The sequence below is a fragment of the Giraffa tippelskirchi genome, chromosome 1, assembly GCF_054371585.1.
Source record: "Giraffa tippelskirchi isolate mGirTip1 chromosome 1, T2T-mGirTip1v1.2.pri, whole genome shotgun sequence".
Taxonomy (NCBI): domain Eukaryota; kingdom Metazoa; phylum Chordata; class Mammalia; order Artiodactyla; family Giraffidae; genus Giraffa; species Giraffa tippelskirchi.
In genome coordinates this window covers 214,378,024-214,403,065 of record NC_137275.1, presented here as the reverse complement: position 1 = coordinate 214,403,065, position 25,042 = coordinate 214,378,024, and the positions used below count along the sequence as shown (strand labels likewise).

Genomic DNA, 25,042 nt, shown 5'->3' with positions numbered 1-25,042 from the left:
AGTTAAAAATGTTTACATTTTAAAAGATTGTGAAAACAAAGAATATGAACCAACAATTGCATGTTGTCCATAAAGCCCCCAATATTATTTGTTTCTTGACAGGAAAAGTGTGCCAACCCCTGGTCCAGTCAGTCCGTAAGAGTGAAATTTCACTACCTCCTAAATTATTAAGACAAAATAACAAAGTTTAGGGAATCTGGGACTCAAAAAACCAAATTTACAAGAAGCATTATTTTAGAATTAAGACTTTAGTATCTTTCTCAACTGCAAAATAATTCCGAGGGAGAAGGTGAGGGTGGGACGTTCTGAGAGAATAGCATTGAAACATGTATATTATCATATGTGAAACAGAACACCATTCCAGGTTTGATGCATGAGACAAATGCTCAGGGCTGGGGCAATGGGATAACCCAGAGGGAGGGGATAGGGAGGGGGGTGGGAGGGGGGTTCAGGATGGGGAACACATGTAAACCCATGGCTGATTCATGTCAATGTATGGCAAAAACCACTACAATATTGTAAAGTAATTAGTCCCCAACTAAAAGAAATAAATTTATTAAAAAAAAAAATCCTAAATGAAAATAACTGTCATCTATTTAACAGATGAATACCTTGCTTATTTCTCATCTGGTGGTTGCCAGGACTGGGGGAGGGAGGGAGGTGCCTGGAAACAGGTAGTAGTAGATTAAAAAGAGACAGACACATGATTGACTCTGCTCACAAGGCCAGCAGTTGTCTGATTCTTACTGACCACATACTGATCAAGTAGTCATGGCACAAAAATGAAATTAGCTCCATGTCTTCCAAAGTTCTACGTTCTAAGATGTCATGTTCAGTGATGTCATAGAGAAGGTACCCTTATACTCCGGATAGGATCCTATAATTGGTAAGAGACAGCTACAGTCTGCCAACTGAACCAACAGAAGAGTTTTGTCAGCAATTCCCGGGTGTAAATCATGGTGCAGAATATTAGAGACACGGCAAGTATTTATTTGGCTTCAAGGAGTATTTCAAAAGAGACCGTCATGAGAGCAGATTTGATTAGCTTTAAGAAATATTTCCTCCATGCGGTACTCCTTTGTTGCTCCGAGGCAAGAAGAGTTTGCTTTTTTAATGCTTTGTCTTCATGCTGTTTCCTGAGGGATGGCATTCTCTGGAGAATAGCCAAGAGCAAAGTTGATCAAAAAGAGTTATATCCCTTCCTGCTTCTCATTTCTTGCTTTTACTCTAGCTGGATCCAGACCAGCTTGTAACATATCCCATCCTGTATCTGATACCACCGATTTTACCTTGGTTGTACCTGGAAATTTTTCTGGAAGTAAAATAGTCCACATTTTTCTCTTATCCGAGGAAAGAGAACCCCTAGACATGCCTGTAGAATGGAACGGGGGCATTAATAATTGTTGAGGTCGTATTTCATAAAGCCACTTTCCATCCATTGTCCAGTGATACTGCTGCAACAGATCTCAATACATGTAAAGGCCAGGGATAATTATTTTTAAAGAAGAAAATTGCCTTTGAAGAGTAAAGAGGTGAAGCAGGCATTAGCATCCAGACATTCTGATACCCACTCATTTCGGGAGGACCAGGAGCTGGAGGGAAGGGGGACGTGTAGGGCCTGGGTCTTCCCTCCACTAGCACCTTCAGACTTAGACTTTTGACACTTTCCCAAACATGCTTGTGTTTAAGATCACAAGTAGGAGACCAACCAGATTGAAAGAAGGTATGGCCATGTAACTTTGGCTTAAGAAAATGTTTTTATTTTTTTTTATTTTTTTGCTGGGGGCTAATTACTTTACAATATTGTAATAGTTTTTGCCATACATTGACATGAATCAATGTTTTTATCAACAAAGAAATCAACAAAGAAATCAACAAAGAAAATGTTTTTAAAATAGCATACATTTGCTAATGATTTTACTAATTCTTTTCTTTTTTTTTTTTTTTTTTTCCTGGGAATCTCATAGAGAAGCCCTCTCCATCTCCTTCTTAGGTACCTATTCTGAGGATGTATTGTTTCCTTTATGCCTTTATTCAAATATTACATCAAGGTGGTCCTTGGCCACCCAGACTGTAATTGTAATCCAACTCTCATCCTTCCGTCTTATTTTATTCTTCTCCTTTTTTTCTTTGGGCTTTTCTGGTAGCTCAGCTGGCAATGTGGGAGACCTGGGTTTGATCCCTGGGTTGGGAAAGATCCCCTGGAGAAGGGAACTGCTACCCACTCCAGTATTCTGGCCTGGAGAATTCCATGAACTGTATAGTCCCTGGGGTCGCAAAGAGTTGGACACGACTGAGCTACTTTCACTTTTTTCCTTTATTAGCAGTGATCACAAATTTACTACATATTTCACTTATCTTACTGTTGACTTTGCCCTAAATGCAGACTTCATGAAGGGAGGGGGTGGAATGTTTTGTCTTTTTGTCCATGCTGTATCCTAGCAGTGTGTCCAGCACCCGGCACAGAGTAGGCCTTAATTGGTATATATGGGATCACTCTGTACCATGGGAGTGTTACCTACAGAGAACTTAGCCAAGTCAAATTCGTGGGACCGACTAGGTCAGTTTATACCCTAACAACTACTGGGAAGTGAAGAGTTGGGGTTTCTGAAGATGCATCTAACTTACAACTTCAGAAGCAAGTGAGAAGTGAGGTGGTGTGGCTCTCTGAAAAGTTAATCACCCCTCTCTTGGAGGCATATTATTAAAGGGAGAAGGTGTCTTCTTTGAGTCATCAATTTCACCTCCTGAAAGTAAATCAAATGACAGTGTAATTGTCAGGACTCCCCTATTATAGAGAGTATTCCATCTGTGTGGAATAAATCCCATCCCTATTTCCAGTGATAGGCCCCAATTGATTTAACTCAATTACTGATCCCATCCCTCCATCTTAATTAGTGGTCCAGGGATGACTGAATGATGGCATTTGGGCAAGAGAGAGAGAGAGCTCCATTACCATAAAGATCTCAGGAGGCAATTTTCTATAGTGGTTAAGGAAATGGACCTTGGAGTCAAACTAGTAAGGTTAGTAATCCCAACTATGACACTCACCAGCTGGTTGACCATGAGAAAGTTTAAAAATGTTATTTTATTCATCTGTGAAATGGGGATAATAATAATAATACTGCATAGGGCAGCTGTAAAGATTAAGAACAAGAATACCAGCCACAGAGTAAATTAGGTACTATTAATGCAATTCCAGTGAGAAAAGGAAAAATAAATCCTGAACGGAACACTATGTATTAGCAGGTTATTCATTTAGTCAACTAAATGCTCCCTGAGTCCTTACCATGTGCCAGTTAGAGGCCATGAAGGCACTGAAGTGGATCAGGATTGGGTTCTGCAGGGAATTTGGAAAGACAAGTCGTGAATGAAATAATTACTGTAGGACATTGTTCACAAAGCAGTCAAGCATAGATACCATGACATGAGGTCCCAGAAGGAAAATCTTACTTTATTTAGATGATACAGATTCAGTTCAGTTCAGTTCAGTCGCTCAGTCGTGTCCGACTCTCCGCGACCCCATGAACTGCAGCACGCCAGGCCTCCCTGTCCATCACCAACTCCCGGAGTCTACCCAAACCCATGTTCATCGAGTCGGTGATGCCATCCAACCATCTCATCCTCTGTCATCCCCTTCTCCTCCCGCCCCCAATCCTACCCAGCATTAGGGTCTTTTCCAATGAGTCAACCCTTCGCATGAGGTGGCCAAAGTATTGGAGTTTCAGCTTCAACATCAGACCTTCCAATGAACACCCAGGATTGATCTCTTTTAGGATGGATTGATTGGATCTCCTTGCAGTCCAAGGGACTCTCAAGAGTCTTCTCCAACACCACAGTTCAAAAGCATCAATTCTGCGGCGCTCAGCTTTCTTCACTGTCCAACTCTCACATCCATACATGACCACTGGAAAAACCATAGCCTTGACTAGACAGACTTTTGTTGACAAAGTAATGTCTCTGCTTTTAAACATGCCATCTAGGTTGGCCATAACCTTCCTTCCAAGGAGTAAGCGTCTTTTAATTTCATGGCTGCAGTCACCATCTGCAGTGATTCTGGAGCCCAAAAAAGTAAAGTCTGACACTGTTTCCACTGTTTCCCCATCTATTTCCCATGGATGATACAGATAGCTGATGCAAAATTCACTTAAGACTTTCAGGAAGAAGCATGTCTAATCCTTAAATGTATGGTTTTAACTATAGCTTTAATAATGATCAGCCCCCCCCCCAAAAAAAAACAAACAAAAAAAAGAAACGATTAAAGGTGCTAAATTAGCTGTTTAGATTTCTCTGTTAATGCATGTTTAGGTCCTTGTTTAAAAAAATTAGATGTAGATGTCCACCTTGAACACCCATTCATCCTCACTCTCTGCCCCTCATCTCTCATTGACCAGTCTTAGTCTCTTGCCAGAGGTATCCAGCCATTATCAACCATCATTACCAATCCATCTGGTAAATAGAATCGTAAAGTTTTTGTGGGGTCACAAAGAGTTGGACATGACTGAGTGACTGAACTGAACTGAACTGAAAGTTTTTGTGTGGATTTATCATCATTTATGTATACTTAGGAAGATAAATATATATATGCCTTCAGGGACATTTAGGAAAGATTGAGTCCCCTGGAGAACAATAGGGTGGGGCACCATAACTATGCTGTCATTTTATGCCTTGCATGACTATATGAGATTCAGTGACTGTACACAATTCCTCATTTATGTTCTGGTCTCAGGATGAATTAAATGCGTTTTTGAAAGCTGCTGGAAACAAACTTGTGGTAATTGAATTCTCAGCAAAATGGTGTGCTCCTTGCAAAAGAATTTATCCTATTTTTCATGTAAGTATCATCAACATCTATTTCACAGTTTTTTTAGAAGGAATTTAAAGTCCTTGAATAGTTTTCCCAATAGATCTTAAAAATTTGGCAGTTGTGAGCCATTATGGGGTGATAGTTTTTCCCCCACTTAGTGCCCACTTCTTTATTACTATTGTCATTTTAATTTTTAAAATTTTATTGATGTATAGTTGATTTACAATGTTGTGTTAGTTTCAAGCATACAGCACAGTGATTCAGTTAGATAGATAGATGGATAGATAGATATGGATATAGTGATAGAGATTTTTTTTCAGATTCTTTTTGCTTATAAGTTATTATAAAATATTGAATATAGTTCCCTGGTCCTTGTTGGTTATGTATATAAGTGTGTGTGTGTTAATCCCAATAAATAATCCCAACACAAATTTCCTAATTTATCCCTCCCCCTCCTTTCTCCATTAGTAAGCATAAGTTTGTTTTAAAATAATTGTACTACCCAAGGCAATCTACAGATTCAGTGCAGTCCTCATCAAATTGCCAGTGGCTTTCTTCACAGAGCTAAAACAAAATTTTTTAAAATTGGCATGGAAACAAAAAAACCAAGTAGCAATCTTGAGAAAGAAAATTGGAGTTGGAGGAATCAGGGTCCCTGACTTTAGACTATATTACAAAGCTACAGTAATCAAAACAGCATGGTACTGGCACAAAAACAAACATGTAGATCAATGGGACAGGACAGAAAGCACAGAAATAAACCCACATACCTCTGATCAATTTATCAAGATCAACTGATCAAGAGGCAAGACTATACAATGGAGAATGCTCAGAAAACTGGACAGCTAGATGTAAAAGAATGAAATTATAACATTCACTCAGTTCAGTCGCTCAGTTGTGCCTGACTCTTTGCGACCCCATGAATCGCAGCACGCCAGGCCTCCCTCTCCATCACCAACTCCTGTAGTCTACCCAAACCCATGTCCATCAAGTCAGTGATGCCATCCAGCCATCTCATCCTCTGTCATCCCCTTCTCCTCCTGCCCCCAATCCTTCCCAGCATCAGGGTCTTTTCCAATGAGTCAACTTGTCACATGAGGTGGCCAAAGTATTGGAGTTTCAGCTTCAACATCAGTCCTTCCAATGAACACCCAGGACTGATCTCCTTTAGGATGGATTGGTTGGATCTTCTTACAGTCCAAGGGACTCTCAAGAGTCTTCTCCAACACCACAGTTCAAAAGCATCAATTCTTCAGCACTCAGCTTTCTTCACCGTCCAACTCTCACATCCATACATGACCACTGGAAAAACCATAGCCTTGACTAGACGGACCTTTGTTGGCAAAGTAATGTCTCTGCTTTTAAATATGCTGTCTAGGTTGGTCATAACTTTCCTTCCAAGGAGTAAGCGTCTGTTAATTTCATGGCTGCAGTCACCATCTGCAGTGATTTTGGAGCCCAGAAAAATAAAGTCAGCCACTGTTTCCCCATCTATTTCCCATGAAGTGATGGGACCAGATTCCATGATCTTAGTTTTCTGAATGTTGAGCTTTAAGCCAACTTTTTCACTCTCCTCTTTCACCTTCATCAAGAGGCTCTTTAGTTCTTCTTCACTTTCTGCCATAAGGGTGGTGTCATCTGCATATCTGAGGTTATTGATATTTGTCCCGGCAATCTTGATTTCAGCTTGTGCTTCCTCCAGCCCAGCATTTCTCTTGATGTACTCTGCATATAAGTTAAATGAGCAGGTTGACAATATACAGCCTTGACGTTCTCCTTTTCCTATTTGGAACCAGTCTGTTGTTCCATGTCCAGTTCTGACTGTTGCTTCCTGACCTGCATACAGGTTTCTCAAGAGGCAGGTCACGTGGTCTGGTATTCCCATCTCTTTCAGAATTTTCCACAGTTTATTGTGATCCACACAGTCAAAGGCTTTGGCATAGTCAATAAAGCAGAAATAGATGTTTTTCTGGAACTCTCTTGCTTTTTCGATGATCCAAAGGATGTTGGCAATTTAATCTCTGGTTCTTCTGCCTTTTCTAAAACCAGCTTGAACATCTGGAAGTTCACGGTGCACGTATTGCTGAAGCCTGGCTTGGAGAATTTTGAGCATTACTTTACTAGCGTGTGAGATGAGTACAATTGTGCGGTAGTTTGAGCATTCTTTGGCATTGCCTTTCTTTGGGATTGGAATGAAACCTGACCTTTTCCAGTCCTGTGGCCACTGCTGAGATTTCCAAATTTGCTGACATATTGAGTGCAGCACTTTCACAGCATCATCTTTTAGGATTTGAAATAGCTCAACTGGAATTCCATCACCTCCACTAGCTTTGTTCATAGTGATGCTTTCTAAGGCCCACTTGACTTCACATTCCAGGATGTCTGGCTCTAGGTGAGTGATCACACCATCATGATTATCTGGGTCATGAAGATCTTTTTTTGTACAGTTCTTCTGTGTGTTCTTGCCACCTCTTCTTAATATCTTCTGCTTCTGTTAGGTCCATACCATTTCTGTCCTTTATCGAGCCCATCTTTGCATGAAATATTCCCTTGGTATCTCTAATTTTCTTGAAGAGATCTCTAGTCTTTCCCATTCTGTTGTTTTCCTCTATTTCTTTGCATTGATCGCTGAGGAAAGCTTTCTTATCTCTCCTTGCTATTCTTTGGCAAAAGTAGGAAGTAAAGAAACACCTGGAGTAACAGGCAAATTTGGCCTTGGAGTACAGAATGAAGCAGGGCAAAGGCTAATAGAGTTTTGCCAAGAGAATGCACTGGTTATAGCAAACACCCTCTTCTAACAACACAAGAGAAGACTCTACACATGGACATCACCAGATGGTCAACACTGAAATCAGATTGATTATATTCTTTACAGCCAAAGATGGAGAAGCTCTATACAGTCAGCAAAAACAAGACCGGGAGGTGACTGTGGATCAGATCATGAACTCCTTATTGCCAAATTCAGAGTGAAATTGAAGAAAGTGGAGAAAACCACTAGACCATTCAAGTATGACCTAAATCAAATCCCTTATGACTATACAGTAGAAGTGAGAAATAGATTTAAGGGACTAGATCTGATAGACAGAATGCCAGATGAACTATGGATGGAGGTTTGTGACATTGTACAGGAGACAGGGATCAAGACCAAGACAACATAGAATTAAGTAAAAAGAGGACACTATAGGAAAATTTATGGACTATAGTACCATTTATGTAAATGAGATAAATATACATGTATATATATATATATGTATACACACACCGGAGAAGGCAATGGCACCCCACTCCAGTACTCTTGCCTGGAAAATCCCATGGACAGAGGAGCTTGGTAGGCTACAGTCCATGGGGTCGCTAAGAGTTGGACACGACTAAGCGACTTCACTTTCACTTTTCACTTTCATGCATTGGAGGAGGAAATGGCTCCCCACTCCAGTTTTCTTGCCTGGAGAGTCCCAGGGATGGCGGAGCCTGGTGGGCTGCCGTCTGTGGGGTCGCACAGAGTCGGACACGACTGACGCGACTTAGCAGCAGCAGCATATATACACACCAGGACTTCCCTGGTGGCTCAGACAATAAAGAATTTGCCTGCAACACTGAAGACCTGGGTTCAATCCCTGGGTTGGGAAGATCCCCTGGAGGAGGGCACAGCAAACCACTCCAGTATTCTTGCCTTGAGAATCCCCATGGACAGAGGAGCCTGGCAAGCTACAGTCCATGGGGTCGTGAATGAGCAACTAAGCACGTAGCACATATCTGTGTATGTATATATCAGTATATATGTAGACAAAGAGGAACAGAAGATGCATAGCAAATGATTTTTTTTTTCTGTGAAAGGGAGTGAAAATTGGAGTAGGATTGAGAATAGGGAAATTTCATATTTTGCTTTATTTTTCTTGTGATGTTTGAACTTTTACAAGAGAATGTATTTATGTATTCTGTGTCTTTTTTTAAAAACCCACAGTACATAATGGATTTGGAGAAAGGGCTTTTATGACTCTAGGGCGCTTTATCAGTCAGAGCTCAAAAACAGAAAACTGGAACCAAATTAGACAGAAAAAAAAACTTTCATACAAGGAATTAAATGCTCATAAAATCATTAGAAGGCTGGATGAATGGGCTCCAGACTAGAACCCCAAGAATGACTCAAGAGCACCACAGACCCATTTGAGGGGATCCTAACTTTGCCATAAAGAGATACGAGAAGAGATGAGAGGCCACTACTGGGAGAAAAAAACAACAACAACAACAGAGAAATAGCAGTTGGGGAGTCAGAACCAGAATCTGGAAGCTGATGCTGGGGCACTGGATCCTTTAGTATAGCTGCTGCTACCTCCAGCACAAAAACACTCATGATCTTGCTTTCCAGTGGGAACATCCAAAGACAAAAAGAAAGTCACTCTGTCTCACTTCTGCCTTCCCAGTCTTACCTGTATGCCTCTCATTGGTGAAACCAATTTGCATCCAGAACTTTAGCTGCAAGGGAATCCGAGGAATCTTTCCCTTTTCCCTTTTCCAGGCTCTGCAGGAAGGTGGAATGGAAGTGAGCTGACTACACCGTAACTCTAGGTGGGGAAGAATCCAAGATATTTTCAGATACTCAAAAACTGAAAGTTGACAACCCAGAGTCTCTACTAAAGGATGTCTGGTAACAAGAAAAAAGTAAATCATAACCAAAAGTGGTTTTTAAGAAGCGACTTAAAGCTTTTAAGTCTTAAGTGAATTCCACGGTCCCATTTGATCTGGGCCTTGAGGACTGAAAGCAAGGCCCAGCAACCTTTTCTGTAGAGGTTAAAGATAGTCAATATTTTCAGGTGTATGGGCTATATGGTCTATATTATATATATTCACCTTTGATGTTGTAGCACAAAAGCAGGCAATGGCAATACGTGAATGAATGGGCAAATGTGTTCCACTAAAATTTTATTTATGAGACCATGTGGAGTCCTGGATTTGGTGTATAAGGTGAAGTTTGCTGACTCTGGGCTAAGAGAATCACCAGGTATAGATCCCCAAAAAGAGCATTTTTGAGAAAAGGGAGATTATAAATTTGTTGAGAAATTGCATGGTATGATCATGAGAAGGCAAGTACTCTGTGAGGCTAGCTTTCAGTTTATACAGTGGAAGTGGCATCCTGTGAGCCTTGAAAAGGAAGCTGAGCCCAGAGGGAAAAGACCCTTGTGTTATAGCTTAATGAGTTGCTGTAGAGTCATAAAGAAGAATGTTAAGGGTTTTGCAATGATCAGCTGTGAATTTGGGGGAAATACTTTTGGCAGTTTGTGTAAGAATGGGTTGGAAAGCCTGAGGCAGGTAACCCAAGTTTAACAGCAATGTCAGTGATGGGTTTACCAGAATTGAGGTGGTGGTTTGGAGAGAACAAGGAAAGATCAAATTCAGGAGACAATTTAGAGTTAAGATCAACAGAATAGATGACTAGATGGTAACATTGTATGGGAGGAAGAATAGAGCAGAAGGAGGAGTTTTTGTTGAGGACAGAGGATGGTATGGGATAGACAGGGAAGGAGGTGTTCATAAGGGACACCAGTCAGTCTAGCAAGGAACCCACATCTGTACCAGGCCTTCTGGCTACTACTCAATACAAAAATGACAACTTCTATCACCCTGCCTATTGCCTGTCAGACTTGGGAGACTCTGAAAACTTCATCAATAGAACCTGACTCTGGAATCAGATGTCCACATCTGTCAAATCCATTTCCCTGCCTGACTGCTACCAGGGAACATCCATATATCTTAAACTTGAAAAGTACAAGTCAGTTTCCCCAGAGTTCCTGGGCAACACCATCTTCCTGCCAGGCATGGAGATGCTGCCGATCCAAATCAGCATCTTTTTTTTTAATCTGAAAAGTACTCTAAAATACCAAAGGCCTTCATGTTTATTATCCAAGAGTTTTCCCCCAATTTCCCCATCTTGTTGAACCACTGAAGAAAGAACTGCCACTTAGGGCACATTCCATGGACATACAATTGGAGAGAATCCCTTCAACAGAGCTCTGCACCTACTGTCCACCTAATCAGTTCATGTCATGCTGCTTCCTGCCCGTCCATGGGAGCAGCCCCCAGTGACAGCTCCATCTGTTGTTGCCTCCACTTGGCCATGCTCCGGACACCTCACCCCACAGTGGAAGAGAGGTTTCATTTGAAACAGGTCGGTGGGAATGCTTGAGATATGATGTTAATGCGAACAAATCAATATGCCATTAAGTACCTTTAAAGAATAAGCACAGCTGTCTGGAAAAAAAGAATATCCCAAGAGCTGACATTTATAGGCTGCTTCTGCATCCATTACCGTACACCCATTATACCACCACCATTATCTCCACCACTGTCAAAGATACTTCCAGAACGTCTGGAACAGAAGCAGAGAAGAGTCGTTTTTCCCTATTCCCATTTTCCGTTTTCCTGCAAATGCTTCCCATTGGCAGAACCTAACAGGAAGACAACTGTCAGAGTATTCTGGGAATCTAGTTTTGATACATAACACAGACTTTAGACTCTGGTTCTGCCATTGATCTTTGCTTGACTTTGCAACACCCAGCCCTTGATGTCTGTCCTTAAGATTCTAGGCAGTAGTGCCAGGAAGATGCTTAGCTCTCTTTCTCAGCTCTTTTGTTTGGTTCTTGCTTTTGCTAAAAGACACTGCTAGTGTGTGATTTAATCTTAGCGTTAAGCTAATGGGAAATTTTTGTTCTTTTGAAGGCAATGTCTGTGCAATACCGAAGCGTCATGTTTGCTAATGTGGATGTGGACAATGCTCGGGTAAGAATCTTAAATCCCTCCTGGTAGATTCATAAAATCCAGTGTGATGTTGAGGTGCTGTCTCAGTGATTATACAAGCAATTTAAAGTGTAAAGAACGGTAGTAAACACCCTCATAAGGTTCTTGTATGTTCTGTATTCTTTTAAAGACAATAAATATGTGGCTCTCCTGCTGTGTGGCCCCCCTCCCATACCTATGGTAGAATTCACTGATCAGTCCAATGTTTTTCATCACTTGCTCTTGACTCTGCCCCACAGTCCTGCCCAACAGAGTTGCTCTGGACAGACAATACCAGTTGCTTAGAGTTGGGCTCAAAGTGAAAAGTTATTTTCAACCTTGTTGTTATTGTTCTTCAGTTGCTAAACTGTGTCTGACTCTTTGTGACCCCATGGACTGTAGCACACCAGGCTCCTCTATCCTTCACTGTCTCCTGGAGTTTGCTCAAATTCATGTCCATTGAGTTGGTGATGCTGTCTAACCATCTCATGCTCTGCTGTCCTCCTCTCCTTTTGCCTTCAGTCTTTCTGAGCATCACAGTATTTTCCAGTGAATCCACTCTTTGCATTAGGTGGCCAAAGTATTAGAACTTCAGCATCAGCCTTTCCAATGAATATTGGAAGGGTTGACTTCTTTTAGGGTTGAATGGTTTGATCTCCCTGCTATACAAGAGACTCTCAAGAGTCTTCTCCAGCACCACAATTTGAAAGCATCCATTCTTCAGTGTTCAGCCTTCTTTATGGTCCAGTTCTCACATCTGTATGTGACAACTGGAAAAACCATGTGTGGTTAGTTGCTCAGTCATGTCTGACTCTTTGCGGCTCCATGGACTGTAGCCTACTAGGCTGCTCTGTCCATGGAGATTCTCTAGGCAAGAATACTGGAGTGGGTTGCCATGCCCTCCTCCAGGGAATCTTTCCAAGCCAGGGATTGAACCCAGGTCTCCTGCACTGCAGGCAGATTCTCTACCATCTGATCCACCAGGGAAGCCCAAGAATACTGGAGTAGGTAGCCTATCACTTCTCTAGGGGAAACTTCCTGACCCAGAAATTGAACCAGGGTCTCCTGCATTGCAGGAGGATTCTTTATAACCTGAGCTACCCCGGAAGCCCAGGTCTTTGTCAGTAAAGTGATGCTTCTCTTTTTAATATGCTGTCTAGGTTTGTCATAGCTTTCCTTCCAAGGAGGAAGCATCTTTTAATTTCAGCCCTGTGATAGATTATTAGTAAATTTCTAAAATCCAATTCCATGTATTACAGACATTTTTACGTACCTTGCTTTCCCCTTTCTATAGCTTATGATTTTTGTGGAGTTTTGTTTTTGTGTGTGTGTATGTGGAGTTTTTTAAGCATCACAGGGAATTCCAGGAAACCTTTCCCTATTTTCTTTAGAATCTTTCTTCCTCACCCCAATCCCCCCCTCAAATAATCAGCCTCATGTTTTCAATCAACATGTGCTTATTAATACATATAATGTGTCTAAAAGCTTATTCTTCCTAGTATTTGTTCTTTTAAAATGAGGAAAAATAGCAGTAATAAGTGGCCTGTGCATACATTGGATTGAATTTGAGCTTTATAATTAAAAAATCTATTATTTACCCATTCTGCCCTTTAACAGTTTGGTGACTGCTTATCTGCTAACCTCTATAAATGTCAATTTCTCTATATGTAAAACAAAGTAATAATATTTAACAGAATGTGAAAAAATAAAAGACACAAAATATATGGCATTATGCCCAGAATGTAATAAAAGTTCCATTTTTCTATTTCCCTCAAAGTGTGACAGTGTTTACTTGTCCTTTAAGCTGAATCATGTCCCGTGCATTCAGAATAAACAGCTAGGATTATTATCTGTCAGATATCCAAAGACTTGTGCAGCTATCAGTACAATCAATTTTAGAAGGTATTTACAACTCCAAAAAGAAATACTATCCCCTTTAGTAATCATCCACCCTAGCTCCCTCTATCTACCACCTCAACCCTAGATAACTGCTAGTCTGCCTTGTCTGTAGACTTGCTTATTCTGGCCATTTCATATAAACGGAATTATAGAGAACGTGGTCTTTTGTGACTGGCTTCTCTCACTTAACGTAAGTTTGCAAGATTCATCCACGATGTAGCATGTATCAGTACTCCATTCCCTTTTATTGCTGGATAATTTACTACCTCTTTTTTTATCCATTCATTCTTTGTTGGACATTTGGTTTGTTTGCCACTCTTAGGTATTATGACTAATACTGACATAAACATTTAAGCATATATTTTCATTTCTCTTGGCTATATATCTAGGAGTGGGATTATCGGGTCATATGATAACTCTATATTTAACTTATTGAGGAACTTACAAATTAGCATACAAAGCACTGCACCACTGTACATGCCCGCCAGCAGTGTAAGAGGTTTCCTATTTCTCCATATCCTCAGCAGCATTAGTTACTGTTTTACTTTTTGATTTTTATAGCTCTTTGTCTCTTAAGGTGAGACAAAATGCAAAGTTTTCTTTTCTAATTATGCATTCATTGTTGTCATTACTGTGGTCATGAAAATTATAATTTAGTGTGTGTTGGGAGTAGGGGTGGGCAGCAAGGGAAAGATTTGTTTTGATCCTGTGGGCGGCCATGAAATAAAAAGACACTCGTTCCTTGGAAGAAAAGTTATGACCAACCTAGACAGCATATTAAAAAGCAGAGACATTACTTTGCTAACAAAGGTCCATCTAGTCAAAGCTATCGTTTTTCCAGTAGTCATGTATGGATGTGAAAGTTGGACTATAAAGAAAGCTGAGTGCCAAAGAACTGATGCTTTTGAACTGTGGTGTTGGAGAAGACTCTTGAGAGTCCCTTGGACTGCAGGGTGATCCAACCAGTCCATCCTAAAGATAAGTCCTGAATGTTCATTGGAAGGATTGATGCTGAAGCTGAAACTCCAATACTTTGGCCACCTGATGTGAAGAACTGACTCATTGGAAAAGACCCTGATGCTGGGCAAGATTGAAGGCAGGAGGAGAAGGGGATGACAGAGGATGAGATGGTTGAATGGCATCACCAACTCAATGGACATGAGTTTAAATAAACTCCGGGAGTTGGCGACGGACAGGGAGACCTGGTGTGCTGCAGTCCATGGGGTTGCAAAGAGTCAGACACGACTGAGCAACTGAACTGAACTGTGGGTGGCTAATTTTTGCTTGACTCTTAAACAAGATAAACAAAAAAGTGACACTTGAAATCAGATTGTAATGGATTAGAAAAGTTGGGATTCTGATATATTTTCTTATCTCATGGCTACAAAATCTTTTACAGAAATGGGCAGTGAAAAGGTGTAAGACATATAAGAAAGAAACGCATAAGCCTTACTTAAAATGCTCGATACACCACTCCATGTCTCAAGTGTGAGTTGTAAAGAGACCTTTACTCATTCTTATTTTTTTGCAATTGTTCTTTCCATATTGGGTTCTGCTGGGGCCTTCTGCAGTCTTTCACAAGCTCTTTTAAATAGAGCTCATTTCGTCCTTCAGTCCATTCTGCTTTGGCTCCTAGAGCCCATCAGTGAGAAAGCTCAGGAATGCTGGATACAGTCATTTTATGTTTTAACATTCCTGGAGGCTTTGAGGATGTGTTAGGAAAGTTCTTGGCAAGAGAATCTGTGAAGTATCAGCTATCCCTGGGCTCTCAGACATGCCTCCTGAGACATCACCAAGTACCATTCTTGGTCTAAAAAGAGGATATAAAAATGATGACTTTATTCCATTTCTTTTATTTTCTAGGAGTTGGCCCAAACTTACCACATCAAAGCAGTACCCACATTTCAGATGTTCAAGCAAACCAAGAAGGTATGTTTCTATTGTAACTGGCAGGTTGAAATAGATTATAAAGTCATCAGAGTCTAAAAAAGGCCTGAGGTATCCTGGATGGATGAAACAACTGTACTTTTTATTTTTATAGCAATGCAATTCTTACTTTCTGAACTTACATATTGACAAGAAGGGTGAACTGTGAGAAATCTCCTGTTCAGACCATTTGAAGTGTCCAAATCTATACGAAATACCCCACTCTTATCTCTCTCTGGTGGCATGACCATTACAAAATAACCTTACAACAAAAGACATGATGAAATTCTTGCACAAATATATATATGCATTTTCAACAACACTTGAGTGAATGTCAGTCAAAAGCAATCACAACGTAATATGGCCTACTGGTTGACCAGGCAGGGTCTGGATTCAGATTTCTGTGGTTCAAAAACCAGTTCTTCCATTTCCTAGCAGTTTACTTAATAAGCTCTTGATATCTTAGTTTCCCTATCTGTAAAAACATGAATCATAGCAAGTTTCCCCTTCCCTTGTAGGATTGTTTTGAAAATGAAATGAATTAACACAACTAAATTTTTAGACCCATTCTCACACATGAATATATTATGTTAGTTGTTATCTTGAAGATATTAATGGAATGAAGTGTCTCAAATACTTTGTGTGATGAAACTAGTAATAATGTATATGACTGGGAGCACGGACACCTGTGTGTACCTTATGAAAGGTGATTTTGCAACATCCTTAAGAGGAATAAACTGTTCATTCCCTTTCATACACTATCCCATTTGGGGGAACTTTTGCTGATGAAAATACCTCATGGAAAAGTAAACATCTAAGTGGATGGTAATTGTAATTATTTCTAACAAAATATGGAAGCAATGTAAATGACTTTTTTTAGTAAAGTGGCTAAGTGATTTATGATACATCTTGTCTATGTGTATGCTGAGTTGCTTCAGTCATGTCTGATTCTTTGCGGCCCTGTGGAGTGTAGTCTGCCAGGCTCCTCCGTCCATGGGATTCTCCAGGGAAGAAACTAGAGTCCCCTTCTCCAGGGGATCTTCCTGACCAGGGGATCAAACACGCATCTCTAACGTCTCCTGCATTGGCAGGCAGGTTCTTCACCACTAGCACCACCTGGGAAGCCCATCTAGTCTTGAAAGAGTATACAACTAAAATGAGTTATGAATAGAAAAGAAGCAGACTCACAGATATAGAAAACAAATTAGTGGTTACAGGTGGGAGTGCAGTATAGGGGTAGAGGAGTGGGAGGCACAATCTATTGGGTGTGACAGGCTCAAGGATGTATTGTACAACATGGGGAATATGGCCAATACTTTGTAATAACTATAAATTTAGTTACAGTTAATTTAGTAACCTTTCAAAATTATAAAAATCTTGGAATTTTTTAAGTGAGTTAAAAAGATTCAATAAAAGAAAAAGAGTTATGAAGAATATACATGAAGTAAAAAAATTCATACTTTTTTAAATATTATGTCTGCAGTATAAAGAATGAGAGCATTTGATATGCTAGCTGTAGAATTTTATTTTCAATTTCTGCTTGTTCATATGTGCTTGCTGTAACATAATTGAGTCAATAGATTTAAATAATTCTTCCCCCAAAAGATAACACTACCTATTTCCTCTCTTGAGTTTTTACTTGAAAATTGAAATAGTTTAACACATGACTTCTCAACTCCGCTTACCTACATTATCAAATTGTTTCTGTGTCACCTTTTATTATCTTCTCTTCCACCTCAGAAATGAAGATGTTTCCTCCTTTGTAAGTCAGTTCCATCTGTCTCTTGACCGCATCCCTCCCATCTGTGCCCTGCCTTTATCCATTAGTTATCCTGTTTAAAACCTGGTCATTGGACTCTTACTGTTTCTTGCTACCCAGCTACCATTCTCCATTCCCTTTTAGCAGCTCTCCGATTTTCCTCCAGGAAACCAAGCCCTTTCTAGTCCTTAGTCCATGTACTTCCTTAGAGGTCCATATCTAGGTGTAGACCAATCAGTGAACTCCATCACCATCAGGAATGGGTCCTTCACTCCAGTTGAGCCAATCCAAAGCCAACCAGAGCTAATTCGAGGATTTTGCTTAAGCAGCTGGGTAAAAGTCTTTTACTTAGATTGCACTGAATTTGAACTTAGAAAGATACAGTACTGAAGCTCTTATAGCTGGCTTGCCACCACAGGGAACCTAAAAATGAAGCTACCATACAGAGGAAAGCAGAATCAGGCCAAGAAGTGCCCATGGCATTGTATGTCTGAAGCCTGAACTACCCCCATAAATTCTTCCGTTATATAAACTTTGGGTTGCTTTTTCTGTCATTTGCAACCAAAACATTTCTATGAATACATCTGTTCTCTCAGACTATTCACTTTTATTCATAATCTAACTCTTAAAAGAATTAGATGTATTCACTGCTTCCAGTTCTCATTTTCCACTCATTCCCTCATCTACTGTCTTGAAAGTTATCAAGGATCTTCTTGCACCTAATTTAAATTCCCATTTCTCAATCCTAGTATCCCTTGCTTACACCAAAGTGCATTAACTGATCAGCTTCTATACCCTGGAAACTTCCTCCTCTTTTGGCTTTGATCCCTGATTCCTCCCCAGGTTTTCCTCTGGGTTCTTTATCTCCAGCTGTTCTCACATGTTAAGTGTTTTCCAAGGCTCTATCTTTTTTCCATTCTACCTCTCTCCATTAATAATTTCATCCCCCAATCCTAGATCTAGCTACAAATATCTTTAACTTAAACAGTAGCCTCAAGTTCACACCAAAGCTCTTGTTTTCTTTTCCAAATAATTCCTTGCTCCATGTAAAGTGAAGTGAAGTTGCTCAGTCGTGTCCGACTCTTTGCGACCCCGTGGACTGTAGCCTACCAGGCTCCTCCGTCCGTGGGGTTCTCCAGGCAAGAATACTGGAGTGGATTGCCATTTCCTTCTCCGGGGATCTTCCCGACCCAGGAATCAAACCCGAGTCTCCCACATTGCTCCATGTATGCCATCCTCTTATTTAAATTTTTATACCTCTCCTCTGCCATTACCTATAGAATCAAGACTGCTGCTGCTGCTAAGTCGCTTCAGTCATGTCCGACTCTGTGCGACCCCATAGACGGCAGCCCACCAGGCTCCGCCGTCCCTGGGATTCTCCAGGCAAGAATACTGGAGTGGGGTGCCATTGCCTTCTCCGAGAATCAAGACTAGACCCTTGTATTCCACCTGACTCTAATTTCTCCATGATTTTAACCCAGTCTATGTTCCCAAGCCCATTTTTTGTGTGACTCAGATCTTAACTTCGTATATTATTCTCTTCCAAGTATTTGGAGTTGTTCATGTCTGATTTGAAACCCCAGTGCCTAGGAGAATCCCCCCCTCAGTAGAAAACACACACTTTATGTTTGATGGTGTTTTGTGTTTGTGTGACTTTGTGTTTGTGGTGACTCAGTTGGTAAAGAATCCACCTGCAACGAAGGAGACTCAGGTTTGATCCCTGGGTTGGAAAGATCCCCTGGAGAAGGAAATGGTAATCCACTCCAGTATTCTTGCCTGGGAAATCCCATGGAGAGAAGAGCCTAGCAGGCTACAGTCCATAGGGTCACAAGAGTCAGACACTACTTAGTAACTAAACCACCACCAATGAGTGAACAAATGAATGAATGGGTGAACAAGTGAATCTTGCTGTCTTTCTGCTGCATCCCCCCACCAGCTTTGTCTCCCTTCCTGATTTTATCCTTGTATTAATCAGACTCAGAGAAAGTTTCTCGCCAGCTCAGAACAGCTTTCTGGTTTCCTTCTTTTTACAGATGATATTGCTTGATGGCTGCTGCTGCTCAGTAGTTTGTTCTCTATTTTACAAAAATAAAACTTTGAATTCTCAGTTGATTCTGTATCTAGGCTCTGGAGCAAATCCATAGCCATGCTTTTGAGGAAAAGACTTGCTTTTGTTTGGTCTCAGTTCTATCTGGAGGTAAAAGAGCCCTGCCCTAGGGGTGGAGCAACCTCTTATCATCAAGTATTTCTTAACTGGTATCTGTAGGGTATGGATCCCTTTTGAATTAATGGAACAAGATACCTGTATTCTAGGGATCACTAAGGAGCTTAAATTTGAATTTTATGCCGATTAGCCAATGGAAAATTAAGTCAACTGAACTGATGACCCTGTCCATTAAGTTGATCTGCCTTGCCTCCCGGTATTCTAACTGCAGTATCATCCAGCAAGCCTTTGATTATCACTTGGATATCAGTCTCCCAAAAATTTTTCTTGAGACTAGAATTTCTTGTTGAATAGCACTAAATTAGCATGCGGGTTATGCAGTTATTTTTTAAAACTTGGTATGTTTATGTCATGATATCAAATGTTCAGATGCTAAGTCATGTACGACTCTTTGCAGCCTCATAAATTGCAGCATGCCAGACGTCCCTGTCCTTCTCTGTCCCCGCAGTTTGCTCAAACTCTTGTCCATTGAGTCGATGATGCCATCCAACCATCTCATCCTCTTTTGGCCCCCTTCTCCTCCTACCCTTGAACTTTCCCAGCATCAGGATCTTTTCCAGTGGGTCAGCTCTTCACCTGAGGTGGCCAAAGTATTGGAGCTTCAGCTTCAGCATCAGTCCTTCCAATGAATATTCAGGACTGATCTCCTTTAGGATGGACTGGTTGGATCTCCTTGCAGTCCAAGGGACTCACAAGAGTCTTCTCCAACACCACAGTTCAAAAGCATCAATTCTTCGGTGCTCAGCCTTCTTCATGGTCCACCTCACATCGTACCTGACTACTGGAAAAGCCACAGCTTTGCCTATGTAGATTTTTGTTGGCAAAGTGATATCTCTGCTTTTTAATATGCCATCTAGGTTTGTCAGCTTTTCTTCCAAGGAGCAAGTGTCTTTTAATTTCATGGCTGCAGTCACTATCCACAGTGATTTTGGAGCCCAAGGAAATAAAATCTGCCACTCTTTCCATTTTATTCCCCATCTATTTCCCATGAAGTGATGGGACCAGATGCCATGATCTTAGTTTTTTGAATGTTGGGTTTTCAGCTGGCTTTTTCACTCTCCTCTTTCACCTTTATCAAGAGGCTCTTTAGTTCCTGTTCACTTTCTGCCATAAGGGTGGTATCATCTGCATATCTGAGGTTGTTGATATTTCTCCCAGTACTCTTGATTCCAGCTTGTGAGTCATCCAGCCCAGCATTTCACATGCTGTACTCTGCATATAAGTTAAATAAGCAGGTCGACAGTATACAGCCTTGACATACTCCTTTCCCAATTTTGAACCAGTCCATTGTTCCATGTCCAGTTCTAACTGTTGTTTCTTGACCTGCATACAGATTTCTCAGGAGACAGGTAGGGTAGTCTGGTATTCCCATCTCTTTAAGAATTTTCCACAGTTTGTCGTGATCCATACAGTCAAAGGCTTTAGCATAGTCAATGAAGCAGAAATAGATGTTTTTCTGGAATTCTCCTGCTTTTTCTGTGATCCAGTGGCTGTTGGTAACTTGATCCCTGTTTCTTCTGCCTTTTCTAAATCCAGCTTGTACATCAGGAAGTTCTCGAGTCATGGACTGTTGAAGCCTGGCTTGGAGTATTTTGAGCATTACCTTGCTAGTGTGTGAAATGAATGCAATTGTGCAGTAGTTTGAACATTCTTTGGCATTGCCTTTCTTTGGGATTGGAATGAAAACTGACCTTTTCCAGTCCTGTGGCCACTGCTGAGGTTTCCAGATTTGCTGACATATTGAGTGCATCACTTTCACAGCATAATCTTTCAGGATTTGAAATAGCTCAACTGGAATTCCATCACCTCCACTAGCTTTGTTCATAGTGATGCTTCCTAAGGCCCACTTGACTTTACATTCCAGGATGTCTGGCTCTAGGTGAGTGTGAGTGATCACACCATCATGATTATCTGGATCTTGAAGATCTTTTTTGTACAGTTCTTCTTTGTATTCTTGCCATCTCTTCTTAATATCTTCTACTTCTGTTAGATCCATACCATTTCTGTCCTTTATCGAGCCCATCTTTGCATAAATGTTCCCTTAATGCCTTTTAAAATGTACACTGTATAAAAAACCTTATGATCATTTCTCATGAGACTGAGAGTTAGGGGAATGTTTGCCTCCATTGAAAATATGATCGGCTTCCTCACATTAGACCAGAAGACTTAGGGAATCCCTTGGGTTTCTCTCTTTTCATTGCTGCCAAAAATCTCAGGATTACCTCTTCTACTCAAACCCAGTAGTCTCCCTTACCTTAAGTTTCCTGGCATTTCCTAACTGCCATCTACACCCTGGATCATCCTTTAATGGTTTTGTTATATATTTTTTTTAATACTTTTATTTATTTTTGGTTGTGCTGGGTCTTCATTGCTGTGCAGGCTTTTTTCTCTAGTTGCGGCAAGCAGGGGCCACTCTCTAATTGCTGTGTGGGGGCTTCTCAACTATTGAAGCCTGTAGTAGTTGAGGTGTGTGGGCTCAGTGTTTGCAGCTCCCAGGCTCTAGAGCACAGGCTCGATAGTTTTGGCACACGGGCTTAGTTGCTCTGTTACATATAGGATCTTCCCAGATCAGAGATTGAACCTATCTCCCCTGCACTGGAAAGTGGATTCTTTACCACTGAGCCACCAGGAAAGCCCCTGGTTTTATTATTTTAGCCCCTTGAGTCTTGCTCATTTAAAATATTAGCAAAGCACATAGACTATACACAAAATAAAACTTTAAAAATCTAAATCAAATGAAGCTACATAACTGTGACCTCAGGTTATCGTGGATAATGGGCCTTCCCTGCTGCTAGAAGTTTTCATGCAGAGGTTGGGTGAACATCTGGCTGGGATGCGCTGTAAACAACAGCTATAATTATTTCACAGTTTTAGGCCAAAGGCCAGACAAAGCAAATTCCAGGTAATAAATACGGTGAGATTGTTCTTTCCTGCTCTGCTCCCGAGGGTTTTCATCTAGGCCATCATAGCGTGTTCCAGTAAGATTCACTGTGGTTAACAAAAAGAAAGATAGCATGGAAATATATACACTACAATGTAAAATAGATAGCCAGTGGGAATTTGCTGTATGACTCAGGGAACTCACACTGAAGCTCTGTAACAGCCTAGAGGGATGGGGTGGGAGATGGGAGAGAGGTTCAAAAAGAAGGGGACATAGGTGTACCTGTGGCTGATTCATGTTGATATGTGGCAGACACCAACACTATATTGTAAAACAATTATCCTTCAATTAAAAATAAATAATTTTTTTAAAAAACTAAAAAGAAAAAGAAAACAATAAAATAAAAATGCGTTCCTCTGGTGTCTTTCAGATGGAACACCCAAAACCTTGGCTGATTTTTGGGACCAGAATATTACACTATATTCTGTTAAGAGTAGTTTATAAACTTGGTTTATAGACTCTCTCACGCCTGAATCGAAATGTGCATATATTGCTAGGCTATTCAGTGAGTCTCTGAAGCCGATCACTAGATCTCCTATGTTCATAACATTGGTTCCAGACTGAAATTGGTAGAAGTCTATGGAGTAGAGAGAAGGAAGAGTAACAAAGATTTTCCAGGTCTTAGTCAACTGCTTAAATGTGGGCCAACTCTCAAAAATTGGTTCCATCTTTTCATCTTTTGGGCTTCCGTGGTAGCTCAGTTGGTAAAGAATCTGCCTGCAATGTGGGAGACCCCAGTTCGATTCCTGGTTCGGGAAGATCCGCTGGAGAAGGGATAGGCTACCCACTCCAGTATTCTTGGGTTTCCCTTCTGGCTCAGCTGGTAAAGAATCCGCCCGCAATGCGGGAGACCTGGGTTCAATCCCTGGGTTGAGAATATCCCCTGGAGAAAGGAAAGGCTAGCCACTCCAGTATTCTGGCCTGGAGAATTCCATAGACAGTCCTTGGGGTCACAAAGAGTTGGACACAACTGAACGACTTTCACTTTCACTTTTTCATCTTTTGATATGACAGTAAGGTGGTTTCCCAAAGCACTCAGGAAAGATGAGAGTGAAGGGATGTAAGTACATAGATGCTAATAAACGAGTTATTCACAAATGAATAATTCAGAAGAACTGAGCTGTCATTTTAAGTGAGAGGAAGCTCTTGCCCTTATGGGTATGAACTGTGGGCTCCAGCTGAGGACACGGACATCATTGCCAGCAAGCGCCCTCCTTGAAGGAGGCAGAGAGATGAAAAGAATCCCAAGTGGGCAGCACCATTGGGTGCTGGAAAGAAGATAGGATTGGAAGCAGCGGTCACATACTCAGCATCTTCAAGGGCCAGGCAGGGACAATAGATGAGATAGTAGGAAGTGAGGAGAATGGTGGTGCCTGGAGAATCACCCTCCCAAATGGTCTTTGTTCATGTTCATAAAAAACAGCATTTGACCCACCACTCCAAAAAAGTGTCTGTGGCTGACTTGCCATCTCTGGAGTCAAATGATTCTAAGTTGAATTCCAGGTCTTCTTCTTATTAGTGAGGATCTTGGGAATGAATGTACCTTAACCACCTTTAGGCTCAGTTTCATTCTTCATAGCAACAACATCATGTGTCTTTGAACCTTGATCATGAAAATTTGTGACAATGTAAATAAAGTGCCTTCCACTAGACTTGGTGTATACTATGAAGTGTAGCTATTATTCGAGCCCCAGGACCTAGCTGTGTACCTATCTCCCTGAAAATTTATAGGTAAATAGAAATATAGAAATAAAGGTTATCGGAGACCTCTAAAGCTCTTTGAGTAACTACAGTATGATTTAAGCTAAGTCATGTTAGCATTCTGGAGTTACCTACCCAGTGCTATTGTCTTAATAGATTGTGGCTTCCCAGGTGGCCAGAGTGGTGAAGAACCCACCTGCCAATGTAGGAGACATAAAAGATGCAAGTTGGATCCCTGGGTCAGGAAGATCCCCTGGAGGAGGGCATGGCAACCCACTCCAGTATTCTTTCTTGGAAAATCCCATGGACAGAGGAACCTGGTGGGCTCCTGTCCATAGGGTTGCAAAGAGTTGGACATGACTGAAACAACTTAGCCAGCACAGTTACAGAGGCATTCTGCATGGCGGAGGGGGGAGAGCTTTCACATGGTCTTTGGGGCTCTGATAGGTATCAGTCCCTAGAAGGGGTTGCGTATCAGCCCCATGAGCATCTAAAGTGTTGGCAGAGATTAATTGACTGGAGGAGGCAAGAACTAAGTGAACATGAAGGGAAAGTCAGAGAAGTACAGCAACTACTTACCACCATTTAGCAACCTTGTTAAAGATTGCTAAAGATACAGCTCTCAGCTTTAGCAACTTAAAGGCCGTAATTACTGGTGTATGTCTTTTCTCCAGGGCAGGGATTTGGGTGAGGCAAAATACTGCACTTGCTGGGTGGAAACGTGTCTTCATTTGAATTTTTGATGTTTTGTTTATCATGGGTTTTTTGCATTAAATGTTAATACTTTTTAAAATATTAAGATACTATTTATCTTCATTACTAAAATTTTTTTGGCACCCCTTAAATTTTCCACCCTAGTCCCAGCCCTGTTCTTCTCTGAAGTTCAAATTGTTGAAATTATAGGAGTGTTTCATTCAGTGATTCACAAAAGGATTAACAAGACTCAGTAGCATGTTACAGTCATAGCTAAGATTTATTACAGCAATAAACATAGAGTTAAAGCAACAGGGGAGA

The 25,042-nt window shown here is 40.9% G+C and overlaps 1 protein-coding gene across 7 annotated transcripts in view; it reads left to right on the top strand.

The window, feature by feature from the left end:
* Positions 1-872: 872 nt before the first annotated feature.
* Positions 873-25,042, top strand: part of TXNDC8 (thioredoxin domain containing 8) — a 46,293-nt gene continuing 22,123 nt past the window's right edge. For 6 of the 7 annotated variants that reach the window (XR_014077935.1, XR_014077925.1, XR_014077931.1 and 3 more), the window contains exons 1-4: positions 873-980; positions 4,730-4,834; positions 11,522-11,581; positions 15,341-15,406. Coding sequence is in view for 4 of the 7 variants with exons in the window: in XM_081573847.1 (XP_081429973.1) it covers positions 957-980; positions 4,730-4,834; positions 11,522-11,581; positions 15,341-15,406 (255 nt within the window). In the remaining 3 variants the exon portion in view is untranslated. Of the gene's footprint in view, positions 981-4,729; positions 4,835-11,521; positions 11,582-15,340; positions 15,407-17,371; positions 17,444-25,042 lie in introns of those variants that run through there. The other variant, XM_081573860.1, reaches the window with a different exon arrangement.